The sequence below is a fragment of the Saccostrea cucullata genome, unplaced genomic scaffold (assembly GCF_032062105.1).
Source record: "Saccostrea cucullata isolate Sc308-1 unplaced genomic scaffold, CSIRO_AGI_Scuc_v1 ctg303, whole genome shotgun sequence".
NCBI classification, from domain to species: Eukaryota; Metazoa; Mollusca; class Bivalvia; order Ostreida; family Ostreidae; genus Saccostrea; species Saccostrea cuccullata.
Window position 1 is genome coordinate 49,640 of NW_026928671.1, and position 13,388 is coordinate 63,027.

Below are 13,388 nucleotides of genomic sequence, written 5' to 3' on the forward strand. Positions count from 1 at the left end.
CGGAGTAAACTTCCCGTTTAAATTGGACGAAAACTTATGTATGAGTATCATTGCAAGTAAATATATGAAAAATGTAAAGATAACAAACAGTGGTTGATAAAAAAAAATCCATTAACAATAGAAATATGTGAATTTTATATAAGAGGAAAAAATGCGGATCGACCCCTGAAACTCCAGAACTGAGAAGTAGGATCAGGTGCCTAGGAGGAGTAAGCATCCCCTGTTGACTGATCACACCCATCGTGAGCCCTATTCTCAGGTAGACGGTTTTTAGTGCAGTTAATTCAGTGTAAAACATTGGTATGAAACAAATCAGCCAAAATACGACGCAACATATGTAGTATATGGATTATATTTGTTAAAATATTTTGGACGACCGTAAAATTTATCAAATGCGGGCTTCAAACGAAAAATTGGAAAAATCCCTCTAAAACATATAAGTGTGTAGTATGCCTTGCTTACAAAGTCTATCATAATCGTACTCTGAGCATATAAGGAATTTTCACCTATTCTTCAGCACTCTCTACCATCGGCTCATATATTCACACTTGAAAATTCCCTTATTGAATGTGTTAACAAATATCAATACTTAGGTATTATTTTAACCTCATGTGGATCCTTCAAAGAAGCAAGATCTCATCTATATTATAAAGCACTTAAAGCTTCTTTCAAATTATACTTTAAATTTTCAATCCCATCAAAAACTCCTCATCTTTTTATAAATAAAGGTTGCATTATATGGCTGTGAAATTTGGGGAACCCTTACTTTCAAGATAAAAACAAACATTTATACGATATTTTTAAAGAGTGGGAGGCAGAAAGCTTAAATATCAAATTTTGTAAATATCTATTGGAAGCTGGGAAGAAAAGTACTAATATTGCAATAATTTCTGAACTGGGAAGATTGTCCTATGTATTTTTCAATTATTCAAAACATCTTATTATAACATGTTGCAATCAATGAGGCCTGTTACATAAAGCATATACAGAAAATATTAACCTTAGTCAACAATATTAACTGCTTACAAAAATGTAATTTATTATAGTAAGAAAATTAATCTCTCATTACCAGAATGTAAAACATAAAATACACATTTTTAAAAAAACAAGTTAAGAAACATTTTTGCTACAATATTGGAAAATGAAACTGAAGATATGAATCTGGAGAAACTTACTACTTATTTTAGGTTTAAAGAAAATTTTACAATGGAAAACTATATGTACAACAAATCTCATGAAATAAGAAAATCCATATGCAGATTTAGAATAAGTGCTCATGACCTATATTTTTGAAAAAGGCAGATATGAATCTGTAAAAAATAATGCTGGTCAAAGAATCCCCTTAGATAGAAACAAAAGAATATGTTTAATGTGTAACCAAAACAATATAGAAGATGAATACCATTTTCTTACTGAATGCCCATTATATACTGAGGAGAGAGATAAATTTTTCCGTGATATCTCATTTAAACAAAAATTTCAATTATTATCAAAAGGTGACAAATTTCTCTTTAATAATAGATAATCTAATTATTACAAAGTTAAGTGAATATCTTGTCAAAGCCTTCAAAAGCCTTCAAAATAAGGCATAATGCCACGAGTTTTCATAAATAATGTTATAGACACATATTTATTTATAAACTGGTATATGTATATTGATAATATTGATTTTGATGGCATGTTAATTAACAATTTGATAACCCCAACTGCTGCATCTACATGTCCAGTTACTTGTAATATTATATCAGATATTTACATGTGTGTGTGTGTGTGTTTATGTTTGTATATGTTTACTATAACCTTTCTTTTAGAACTTTCTATCTTGTTATTGTAAGAAACCTTTATGCCTTCTGGGCCCAAAATTGGAAATAAAATTATCTTATCTTATCTTATCTTATCTATATTCACTGTGTCTGAGAGAGGAACGAACTCTGCATAGGAGATTGATTCATCAGTGGCGATTCTGTGCGTCATATTTTCACTAACTCACATCTTTCTACTTTATATTTTGAATCAATTCTGTATATAAAAAAGGTTATTATTGCTGGTTCTTGAAGTACTTTCATGGATAAAATAATAAAGTACAAATTTAAGTTAGATTGTCCTGTAACAGCTAGCACCTGTTTGAAACATGTTAGCTAATGAGGCCTTAGGTCATGTACATTAACGAACGAGTTAATGTTACAACAAATGTTACACCGGGCCAAATAAATGACGTGTAAAAATGCTTTTTTAAATAATATTTTGCAAATAGTCTGGTATATGTTTAGAGAAAACATAATACAGCAAAATTTCTTTGTCCTGATCTTTTTTATCAATCCTTAATTTTATTTTTGCCAATGAAAATCGTATACGTTTCCGATAGTTTTGTACGGAGCTAAAATATGGCGTCCTCCTTCATGTAAACCAATCGGCAATCCTCGGCTGACTCCGCTACGCTCCATTCAAAAGTTATGTGCGAGGTACGAGTCATCCGAGGAACTCCGAGTGCATGTAAACGTCAAACCAGAACGATAAATTGATCGCCTTTTCGTTTAATATGTGTATGTGATGTTCTTTATATAGTCTGAACTTTTCCAAACATGAAGAATTCCCTATTTTATCACTTTTGCTACAGTGCTTTTTGGACACTGCATACAAATGCATTTAATCCGTTCATGGACCATGATCTTCATACAATCGACTGGGTCGGGCCGAGCGATCTGGACAAAATTTCGGTATGCATGATTAGGAGCTTTTACTACTTCTTTTTATTGAAGGAATCGCGACTAAACAGTGATTTTTCATTGAAGCAGATTCTTTTCATCTTGTAACTAATAAGAGAGAAAAAGCCTTTAGGAAACAGGTCCAGGAAAATCACTATATTTAGCTATATAGCTTAATTTACCTATATAGCTTTATTTACCTATATAATATAGCTTTATTTAGCTATTTTGGAATAAGTTTTGTTTTATGGAAAGCAGACAAAAAGTTGCATGTAAATTATGGCTGATATATTTTTTTAAAGGTTTGATAAAAACAACCTAGGGCATAGATAGTAAACACATTGCCTCTTTTAAACACTTTTTAACCAAAAAATACACCTCTATTGTTTGGATAGCTGGAAGTGCGGTGAGGCATGACTAAGTGTGATTGCCTTGCATTGTGCTCAATTATTACCAATCAATTATCTTGTTCTCAAAACTGCTTTTCTTTGTAAAGGTATAGCTGCTTATTACAGATTAATGTTTACATAGCCCCAAAACTTTTCTCTTTGATTGCATATTGCACAAAAAAGAAACATTTTTGCGGGTTTTTCGCACATTGTTTTCAGTCCATTTCCAAGTTGAAAACTAATATTGCCTCATTATGCGACTTTTTGTCTGCTTTTCATAAAACAGAAACTTATTCCAGAATAGCTAAATATTAAAATAAAGCTATATTATATAGGTAAATAAAGCTATATAGGTCAATTAAGCTATATAGCTAAATATAGTGATTGATTGATTTTCCTAAGAGAGAAAAAGGAAATTCAACTTTGTCAGACATCTGTATCTTTGATATGCCTTAATAAACTTGAAACTATAAAAGACACAGTCTAAACTGTGATGTGGCACTTATGTTGCAAATCTCAGAATCCTTGAGCCAAAGAATTAATATGTTCTACGGAGTGATCGTTTTGGCGAGCAAAGTCCTTTACACATTCGATTCTATAGCTAAGCTTGTCATTAAATTACAAATTTTTTTTATAAAAATGATAAGGAACCCTATTCAATTTTTCAGCCAGGAGAAAATGTAATAGTGTTGAAAACAAAAGCCAACGAAAGGTATAGCTGTGTTTTACCTGAGAGTGCGGATGCAATAGAGGAGGTAATAATATGTTTAATTTTAAAGAGGAGGGACAAATTCTTGTAGATCCTGTATTGTTTTACTAGAATCATGTTTTTTTCTGAATTATATCATCATATTTATTAAATGATCAGCATTATTGATTCTATCAGTCTCTGATTAGTCCAGAGAATATTTAATATTAAGCTCAGACTGGAGATTTCTTCGGGATTCAGGGCTCGACATTAACTTTTTTTTTGTATATTCGGACAATATAGATATTTACTTGTCCAAACTTCAACTTCACTTGTCCGAAAATTTTTCAATGAATGTCTTGTTATGTCAACTTGAAAACAATTAAAAGATTAAATGTGCTTGATTTATAAGTGTTGTTATTGATAAATAAGAAAAACACATATAAAACAAAATTTTATCTAGACTTCCTGTCCTGACAACAGCATAAATGTTCGCAAGTGAATCTGTAATATCAATCAAATATATTCTTCACAAACGTCGTAAGATCCATGCCATGCAATGTTATGTTTGGCTGCAGTTTGAACATCGTGGGGAAACAAAAACTTACATAGTGATTGATATTGGGATGAAATTTTTGGATTATGTACTGCTTATTTTTATTCGATAAACTTTACAATAGTTGTTTTCTATGATTATTATTATTTGAAGACTTCTTTACATAGAAAAATCACTTGTCCAATCGGACAAGTGCCTAGCAATATTCACTTGTCCGAATTTTTTTTCATTAGTACCGAACAAGCGGACAAACGTTAATGTCGAGCCCTGGGATTTTCCCCTTGATCAACTTTAGATTTCTTTTATAGTATAGTACATAGTATATAGTTCAGTTGTCCATTCAATGGTGGTAAATAAAAATTCTGATTCAACACTTCAGCTTAGTCACCTTGAACCTATGAATTAAAACAAAAGCTTCAAAATATGTATAATATATTGGGAAGTTATGTGACTATTTTTTTTTGTACAGGAGCTGAGGAAACACTATGATGGACCGAGTCCAGATGCACTGATTAGCAGTTTGTTTCAACAGAATTCTTGTTCATATAGGGTAAACAACTGACTTTGAAGTAATTTTTCATCTTGTTAATGGGAATCTATTGTGGATTCAATGTAATGTTCAATGTTTGTTTAATGTTTTTAGTTTAATGTTACTTGTTCGCTTGGATGAAATTTTTGGGTTTATCATTTATGTGGTAGATTCAGTGAATAAAGAATGAGTTTTCAAGGTAAAAAATCATGGGAACATAAATTTGTGGGTATTGTAAGTTGTGTAATCAATGAAATCCACAAACGTAAGTCCCCCATAAACAATGTTATGATTCCACAGTGTTAACAATAAATAGCTTTCAGATAAATGCATGCTTAATTGAATATTCATGAAAACTTATCCTCACTGTTATATGATAAGGATTTTATTGTAGAATGTCACTGTAATGATAATGATTTATGAATAGGTATTTTATGATACCTATTTTTTTACCTTTAGATTGAAAGTTACTGGACCTATGAGTTATGTCATGGTAGATATCTACGGCAGTATCATGAAGATAAGGAACTGAGTGCTGTACGTTTATATAGATACATTTATAATTTCCTTGTGTAATTTTTATGAATGTGTAATTATACTTTGGGGTACATTTGATCTATTTATGGTAAATACCAATAAGTAGAAAGTAAATTTACTCCCTGTACTTAAAATCACAATGAATCAAAATCACAATGAATCTCCAGATGTGTACAGAACAGTATACAAATTCTTGAAACCAATCAATGATACTATTATTGCATATTGTTTGAGAAGATAAAAATCCATGAAATGATTGGTATTTGATAAATAAAATGATTGTTTTTTGATTTTCAGAAAAAGCCTAAAGTACAAGAATACTACCTTGGATATTTTGGGCAATATAGACCTTCAAAAGGCAAAGGTAAATATTTTTATCTTTGTTGAGTATTAACACCTGCTTCAGGTCTTAACCTTAGTTTTCTAAGATCACATGAAACCTTTTTAACTATAAAATTTTGTGTTGTATAAAATTATTTATTTTTTTAGATTTAACAAAAGAGTTAGAAGAGAAATTGAAACCACAGGAAGTAAGTATCTTATTCTGTAGTATTGGGTACTTTGTTTATAAAAAGAGAGAGAGAGAGAGATGTATAACTTTAATATATTGGTCTGAAACACCCTGGCAACATAAAGCTACAAAATCTGCAGAAAAATTGGATGGATATAAAAAAATTCAATGTCATGTTTTTGTTCCCCAGTTAAAGTATTCCTTTGCAACATTTTATTCATCTTTAAGTGAATTTTAATGTTTGACAGTAGGATGATCAATCGACTTCTTTGTCTTGCTATCGTTTTAGGCTATCTTAAAATTCACCCTCAAATGTTTAGATATGTAACCTTGGTGACCTGCTGCAGCTTCAATTGCATTTGTACATGTATTGGTAAATCTGAGACTGAGAAGTGATACAATATGTCACTTATGTTTACAAGACTTACAATTGCTTGCACTCACAAACAAACAAAGCGGCTTGAAACTTTTTGTTGCAAAGGGATGAAATTCCTGTAAATCAACTTTTATTCACGACGACTTTATTTCATGATTTATTAAGGGTAAACTACTTCGCGACTATTAATTTTTGGCGATTAAGCTTTTTTTTTATCTGTTGTTCATATATATAGACACAGAGACTTGAAGGACCAGTTCATGGCGAGAAATATTTGTGATTATGAGGCTCTCGCAAACTTTGCAAAAATTTCTCTCATGCGAATTAAAGTTGGTTTTCAGTAGTCAAACTGGTGAAAATACTTGTTTTGTTGTTTTTATTCATGGAACACCTTAATTTATGATCTATAATAATACTTTCAGATCAAAAGTAAAAGGATAGATGACATAGAACTACCTTACTATGAAGTGAACATGACGGAGGGCACAGAATGTGATCTAAACCAGAAACCACGACAAGTACGAATTCTGTACATCTGTCAGCCTGATGGACGAGGAGAAATCTACGAGATGAAGGAAACGTCTACCTGTGAATATGAAGTCCTGGTGCTGACATCTGTTCTCTGTGCAAATCCAAAGTTTAAGTAAGTTTTTCTTTGAAAATTTTCTTATCTTTCTGCTATATATTTTACACATTTATGTATTTTATAAGTATGTCATCACATGGAGGGAAAAATGTGCATTTTTTAAAATAATCTGCATACATGAATATATTTACTATAGAGCTTTTATACATTGTAGACCAAAAAACCCACCTGTCAGTAAAATAGCCTGTCATGCGATGGATGGCTCACCTGTAAGACCCACTGGTCTGGACCAAGAGTTTCAGATACATCCCAATGCTAAAGCATACACTGTATGTAATCTAAATTTATCTTATAATGTATCAGCCATTTTTCATTGTAATTTGATTTATCTTTTATCAAATTCTTATTTGTGACCACTGTTTCAGATAAACAGTCAGTGCAATATCTGATTGCAAAGTCATGATTATTTATCAAGTTTGTCTGTCTAAGCAGTATATATGTATTTGATGACAGTTAAAGCTGTGACATACATGTACCTTATAAACTTTCCATCAATCAGGAATTTGGTGGCTCTCTCTTTTGAGTTTGAAAGAAAATTTGCTTTTAGAAGATTAGTTTGATAATGAAAAAGAAATATCTGCTTGAGATCAAAATGACTAATTCCTCATTTTTATCTGAGATTGAGAGTTTAATTGACAGGTTAAGACTTTGATGGACATGTTGAGAATTTGATTGACAAGTCAAGACTGATTGACAGGTTAGGACTTTGATTGACAGGTTAAGATAAAACTTTGATTGACAGGTGCAGATTCATCCTGAGGAGGAAGAGGAGGAGCAGGAGGAGGAAGAAGAGGAGACAACTCCAGCAAGTCAACCTCCCAAAAAAGAGCCAGCCCCTCCCAAACCAGTAGACAACACTTTAACATCTACCACAGACAACCAGGTTTTGCGGGACTTCCTGTCTGGAGATCACTGTCTCCAAGGAGTGAGTAACAAATGGAGACATCTTTCCAGAACGAAAAATTATTGTTTTAGTGCTAGATGGTTATCTGGATACAGTAAAACTCGGCTGTAGTAAAGTCCCTTGGACCTGTGAATTTACTTTGCTTTATCCATAATTGGTTAAGCTGTATGTACGGTAAAAATTGCCTAATCTGGACATCTCTGGTTCCAAAGAAACTCGTCATATAGGACAACATTTTGGATAAGAAAAAATTTAACAATTGAAATTTTTTAAAGGGGGCTTAAAGTTTACATCGTTTTAGGAAAGACTTGGGAATACAACATCTGAATTAGGCAAGTTTCACTGTATTCATCTTTTTTGTACAGTTGGCCATCAGTCTCTGTTCTGCTTTTCAGGGAACTGGTTGGTGGAAACATGAATTTTGTTTTGGAAAGTATGCAAGGCAGTTTCATGATGTAAGTACCTACTTCAATGAATTTCATTGTTTGGAATATATAAGGCCTAGCAATTCTGGAAAAAAAATGTCCACAATTTGAAGTTGAAATCAATTTTAAATATTCTAAAATTTGAGCATTTTTTAATTTCCATGTTTTATTTTATAGATGCTATTGGTGTTTTATTTACTTGTAATATGCTAGATCCTTGAAATTCAGATTTTAGGGTAAATCTTTAAAAGTAATTTATATTTGACAGGATCCAGAGGGGAGAACAGTTATATACCTTGGACAGTGGCATGAACTGAAACATTTAGAATGGGTTTCTAAAAATCCATCAAAAATGCCAAAAGATAAAGGCAAAAGAAAGTAAGAATAGTAAACAATAATTCAAAGCAAATTCTCAGAGTAAGATCAAAGTGGAATATTTGTGATTTGATTCAGTATAATCTGAGTTATTGGTAATTGTTATAGCTTTTGACAGACATTCATTGTATGAACACCAGTAGTAGAACATTTTATATATATTCTTAGAATAAAGAAGCAAAAATTCAATTTCAGTAGATGTGCATATAAAAAAATTTGCTTTGCTTGTGATGAGTGTGTTTCAGTAAAATTTTGGGATTTTTAGTTTATAGTGTTGTTTTTTAGGTCATTATCCTTGCTATACACTGGAGGTGATCAGTGCGATATTACAGGGAAAAGAAGATTAGCAGAAGTTAGATTAAAGTAGGTTTATTTCTGTTTTCCCAAGACTATCTGGAATATACAATTTTAAAATAAGCTATACAATAAGTAATTTCTGCTATACAATTTTAGCTAAGTTTGTGTTTGGGAATTTTGTGTGTGTGTGTGGGGGGTGGGGGGGTGGGGGGGGGGGGGAGTTAAAAAATTAATGTGAGCATAAACTTTTGGTATTGCTATATAGAACATAATTACATGTACAGTGTACTTAATTTCCCAACAAAGGAAATAATAATGCTATCTTTGACAGTTTACTCTATAAAATACTTGACCATTGTTAAATGTTGTAAATTTCTTATATTCTTATAATTTGGTATAATGACAATCACATATATTTTGATTTCCATTTCATACGAAAACACAGTATGTGCAGTTTCCTTAACATCTTATGAGCAGTAATTTTATGTGCCAATATTCAGTCTGAAATGTGGTTGCATCTTTTATTCTTACTTTTCAGATGTGTAGAAAATGCCCAAGCACCACACTCTGTCTCCATTTATTTAATAGAACCCAAGACGTGTGAATATATAATGGGAGTAAGTATAGAGTACATGTATATCTGTGTATATCAGCCTAAACTTTAGATATTTACAATATGAAAAAGAAAAATTGAATTTCAGAGCTAGTTACATATACATGTATTTATCCCCCGCTGAAAGTGGGGGATATTAATGTCAGTCTGTCTGTATTTCTCTCTGTTGGTAACACCTTTGTTTCCACCCAATATATATCAAGAAGCATGTAAGCTTTTGAAATGAAATTTTACAAAACAACTTCCTATGGCCAAAGGAAATTCCTTATTGATTTAGAGGACAAAATAAGTCAAGGTCATAAATTCAAAAGTTCTGTCTGTATTAACACTTTTGATTCTGTATGATATCTCAAGAAGTCTTTGAGTTACAATTGTATATGTCTTTTTTCACAGATTGAATCTCCATTATTTTGTTCCATATTGGACAGAGCAGATGAATATGGCATTATCAAAGACACAAAAGTGTAGCAATAACTACAAGCAGAAATGAAATCCCTAGTCTTTCATCTGATATCCATGTTTGTGTGAAATAGTGAGTTCCCCAAATGATAAAGAGTGAAAAAAATTTACACATGTCCATTGTTTTTAAAATCACAAAAAAAATTGTAGTATGTACCGGTACATGTGATTAATATTGGAGAATGGTGCTTTTTAAAATGCATGTACATATACATGTAGTGGTTATCAATATTACCATTCCTTTTTAGGTCACCTGAGTAAACTCAGGTGACCTATTGCTATCCGTTTTCGTCCGTCGTCGTCCGTCGTTCGTCGTCCGTCGTCCGTCGTTCGTCGTCCGTCGTGTGTTAACATTTGAACATTTTCAGCTTCTTCTCTGCAACCACTGAACCAATTTCAACCAAATTTGGCACAAAGCATCTATGGGTGAAGGGGAACAAAAATTGTGAATTTCATGATCCCTGCCCCCCTGGGGCCTGAGGGGTGGGGCCAAAACCACTAAAATTAATGCAATCTTTAAAAATCTTCTTCTGTACTCCTGGACATCAAGCAGTCAAACTGTTTGCATGATTGTAATCAGCATTGAGTCCTTTACCAAAATTGTGAAATTCATGGCCCTGGGGTCAGGGGTTCTAGTGCTAGGGCGGGGCTAAATAAGTATATAGTGAAAATGCATTATTTCTTTGGAAATCTTCTTCTCTACTCCTGGGTATTAAATAAACCAACTAAGTACATAGTTATGATGAGCAAGAGTGCCTCTACCAAAATTGTGAATTTTATGGCCCCAGGGTCAGGGGTTCTGGTGTTAGGGCGGGGCTCTATTAATTATATATAGTGAAAATACATGATTTCTTTGAAAATCTTCTTCTCTGCCCCTGGGTATTAAATAAACTAACTAAGTGCATAGTTATGATGAGCATGAGTGCCTCTACCAAAATTGTGAATTTTATGGCCCCAGGGTCAGGGGTTCTGGTATTAGGGCGGGGCTCTATTGATTATATATAGTGAAAATACATGACTTCTTTGAAAATCTTCTTCTCTACCCCTGGGTATTAAATATACTAACTAAGTGCATAGTTATGATGAGCAAGAGTTCCTCTACCAAAATTGTGAATTTTATGGCCCCAGGGTCAGGGGTTCTGGTGTTAGGGCAGGGCTCTATTGATTATATATAGTGAAAATACATGTAAATGATTTCTTTGAAAATCTTCTTCTCTGCCCCTGGTAATTAAATATACTAACTAAGTGCATAGTTATGATGAGCATGAGTGCCTCTACAAAAATTGTGAATTTTATGGCCCCAGGGTCAAGGATTCTGGTGTTGGGGGGGGGCTCTATTGTTTATATAGCGAAAATACATGAATTCTTTGAAAATCTTCTACTCTGCTCCTAGGTATTAAATAAACCAACTAAGTGCATAGTTATGATGAGCAAGAGTGCCTCAACCAAAATTGTGAATTTTATGGCCCCAGGGTCAAGGGTTCTGGTGTTAGGGCGGGGCTCTATAGATTATATATAGTAAAAATACATGAATTCTTTGAAAATCTTCTTCTCTGCTCCTAGGTATTAGATAAACTAACTAAGTGCATAGTTATGATGAACAAGAGTGCTTTTACCAAAATTGTGAATTTTATGGTCCCAGGGTCAGGGTTTCTGGTGTTAGGATGGGGCTCTATTGATTATATATTGAAAATACATGAATTCTTTGAAAATCTTCTTCTCTGCTCCTAGAAATTAAATAAACTAAGTACATAGTTATGATGAGCAAGAATGCCTCTTTTAAAATTATGAATTTTATGGCCCCAGGGTCAGGGGTTCTGGTGTTAGGGGGGCGGGGCTCAATTGATTATATTATGAAAATACATTAAATCTTTGAAATTTTTTTTTTGTCTCTGGGTATAAAGCAGATGAACTACCTTTATAGTTATGATGAGCAAGGACCCTAATCTTGCAGAATTGTGAATTTCAAAGCCCCAGGGTCAGGGGTGGGGTGGGGGCTCTACTTATATACTGAAAATGAATTTATTGTTTGAAATCTGCTCTTTTGTATTTATAAAACATTTATTTATTTTTTGATATTAAGGGTGCCTTTGTGAAATTTGTGCAATGTGTGGACCTAGGGTCAAGGGTTTATGTCACAGTGTTAGGGGCACTACTGGTTAGTTGGAATGCATTTTTGTTCCCCTACCCTGCATATGGGTATTCAGTAACCAAGCTAAGCAACTGCTAAGTGTATTGTTATGATGATCAATGGTGCCTCTTTCAAAATTGTGAATGTCATATAGCATCTGGCTTAAAACATGAATCAAAGTCAATAACTGGAAAATTGTTGCATAATGCTCAGGTGACCTATAAGGCCCGTGGGCCTCTTGTTTCCAGTTTGTAATTAATTTTTTTTAACCCAAATTGCACAGAATTTTAAGTATTTACTGAAAATTCAAGTGGCACTTTTTAGTTGACAGCTTTATTCAGTTCATCAATGATTGTGAAAACATGTACTACAATATTGTAAACTTGTAAATTTTTATCAAACAAAGCATTAATTAAAGCATTAGTGTAGAGTGTAGTTTTGCAGAAGTCGAAGAATTTCCATTTATTTTATTGTAGTATGTTGTTTATTTTGAAACTTTTGAGTGATTATCAATTTTGGGATACTTTATTCATCAAAAAGTTAGCGAAATTATTGCCTATGCAAACATTTCCACATTTCCAATGCTGTACCAGGTATGTTCCATTCAAAGTGTTCACAGTCTTCTAACATATGTTCAAGTTCAAATTTCTTTTTCAGTACATGTATCATTTTCTGTTCATATGTAGAATGTAGATGTTAATAATGTGCAAAAAGTATCAGGTAATATGCATAATAAAGCAAATTTCATGTATTTTGTACAGCTTTAAATTCAAGGATGTGTCATTTTTGTTCAACATTTGAATAATACAAATATTGTATGAAGACAAAAGCATTTCTTTAATTTTGTAAAATAATGTTTTCACACAAATATTGCTCAATGTTCATGAATTCAGTTTTATTGAATGATTATGTGCAAATGTGGTAAAAATATTTTTCGCCTTGATAGTTTAAAGCTGCGAATAGCAAGTCATTTTTAACAGAGACTAAAAATGACAGTGATACATAATTTTTTTTCTTCAAATTTAATATTGTATTTAATTCTGTTCATCTTTAATATATGTATTAAGTATTGAATGTTGGTTAGATGCTCATTTCATTGCAACTGTTTGCTGTCTTCAAATGATATTCCAGTTACTTTGCATGGTGTATCCTAGTCTTGTAATCAGTGGTCTTCTGGGTGCATTTAAGTTGGAAATTCAAAGGATTAAAATGTTACAATCACTAATCAAACAATCTGAGTTTTTTTT

The 13,388-nt window shown here is 32.5% G+C and overlaps 1 protein-coding gene and 1 long non-coding RNA gene across 2 annotated transcripts; both read left to right on the forward strand.

Annotated features, from left to right (window-relative positions):
* The first annotated feature begins 2,496 nt into the window (after positions 1-2,496).
* On the forward strand, positions 2,497-10,247 carry LOC134278367 (endoplasmic reticulum lectin 1-like). The gene is made up of 14 exons (XM_062760687.1): positions 2,497-2,717; positions 3,763-3,849; positions 4,808-4,888; positions 5,327-5,404; positions 5,702-5,768; positions 5,894-5,934; positions 6,714-6,934; positions 7,092-7,206; positions 7,680-7,862; positions 8,237-8,296; positions 8,535-8,644; positions 8,927-9,004; positions 9,477-9,555; positions 9,945-10,247. Exons 1-14 carry the CDS (start codon positions 2,583-2,585, stop codon positions 10,017-10,019), a joined length of 1,410 nt encoding a protein of 469 aa, XP_062616671.1. The 5' UTR covers positions 2,497-2,582; the 3' UTR covers positions 10,020-10,247.
* A 1,048-nt stretch (positions 10,248-11,295) lies between these two features.
* LOC134278361 (uncharacterized) lies at positions 11,296-13,374 on the forward strand. The gene is made up of 2 exons (XR_009994420.1): positions 11,296-12,000; positions 12,138-13,374. It is a non-coding gene; the product is annotated as an uncharacterized LOC134278361 (long non-coding RNA).
* Positions 13,375-13,388: the final 14 nt, after the last annotated feature.

Bases quoted from the DNA above. Each gene is read 5' to 3' on its own strand.
- LOC134278367 (XM_062760687.1), top strand. From the start codon at position 2,583: ATGAAGAATTCCCTATTTTATCACTTTTGCTACAGTGCTTTTTGGACA. The intron at 5,769-5,893 runs GTAAATATTTTT...TTATTTTTTTAG, and splicing joins TAGACCTTCAAAAGGCAAAG to ATTTAACAAAAGAGTTAGAA. The intron at 9,005-9,476 runs GTAGGTTTATTT...CTTACTTTTCAG, and splicing joins TTAGCAGAAGTTAGATTAAA to ATGTGTAGAAAATGCCCAAG.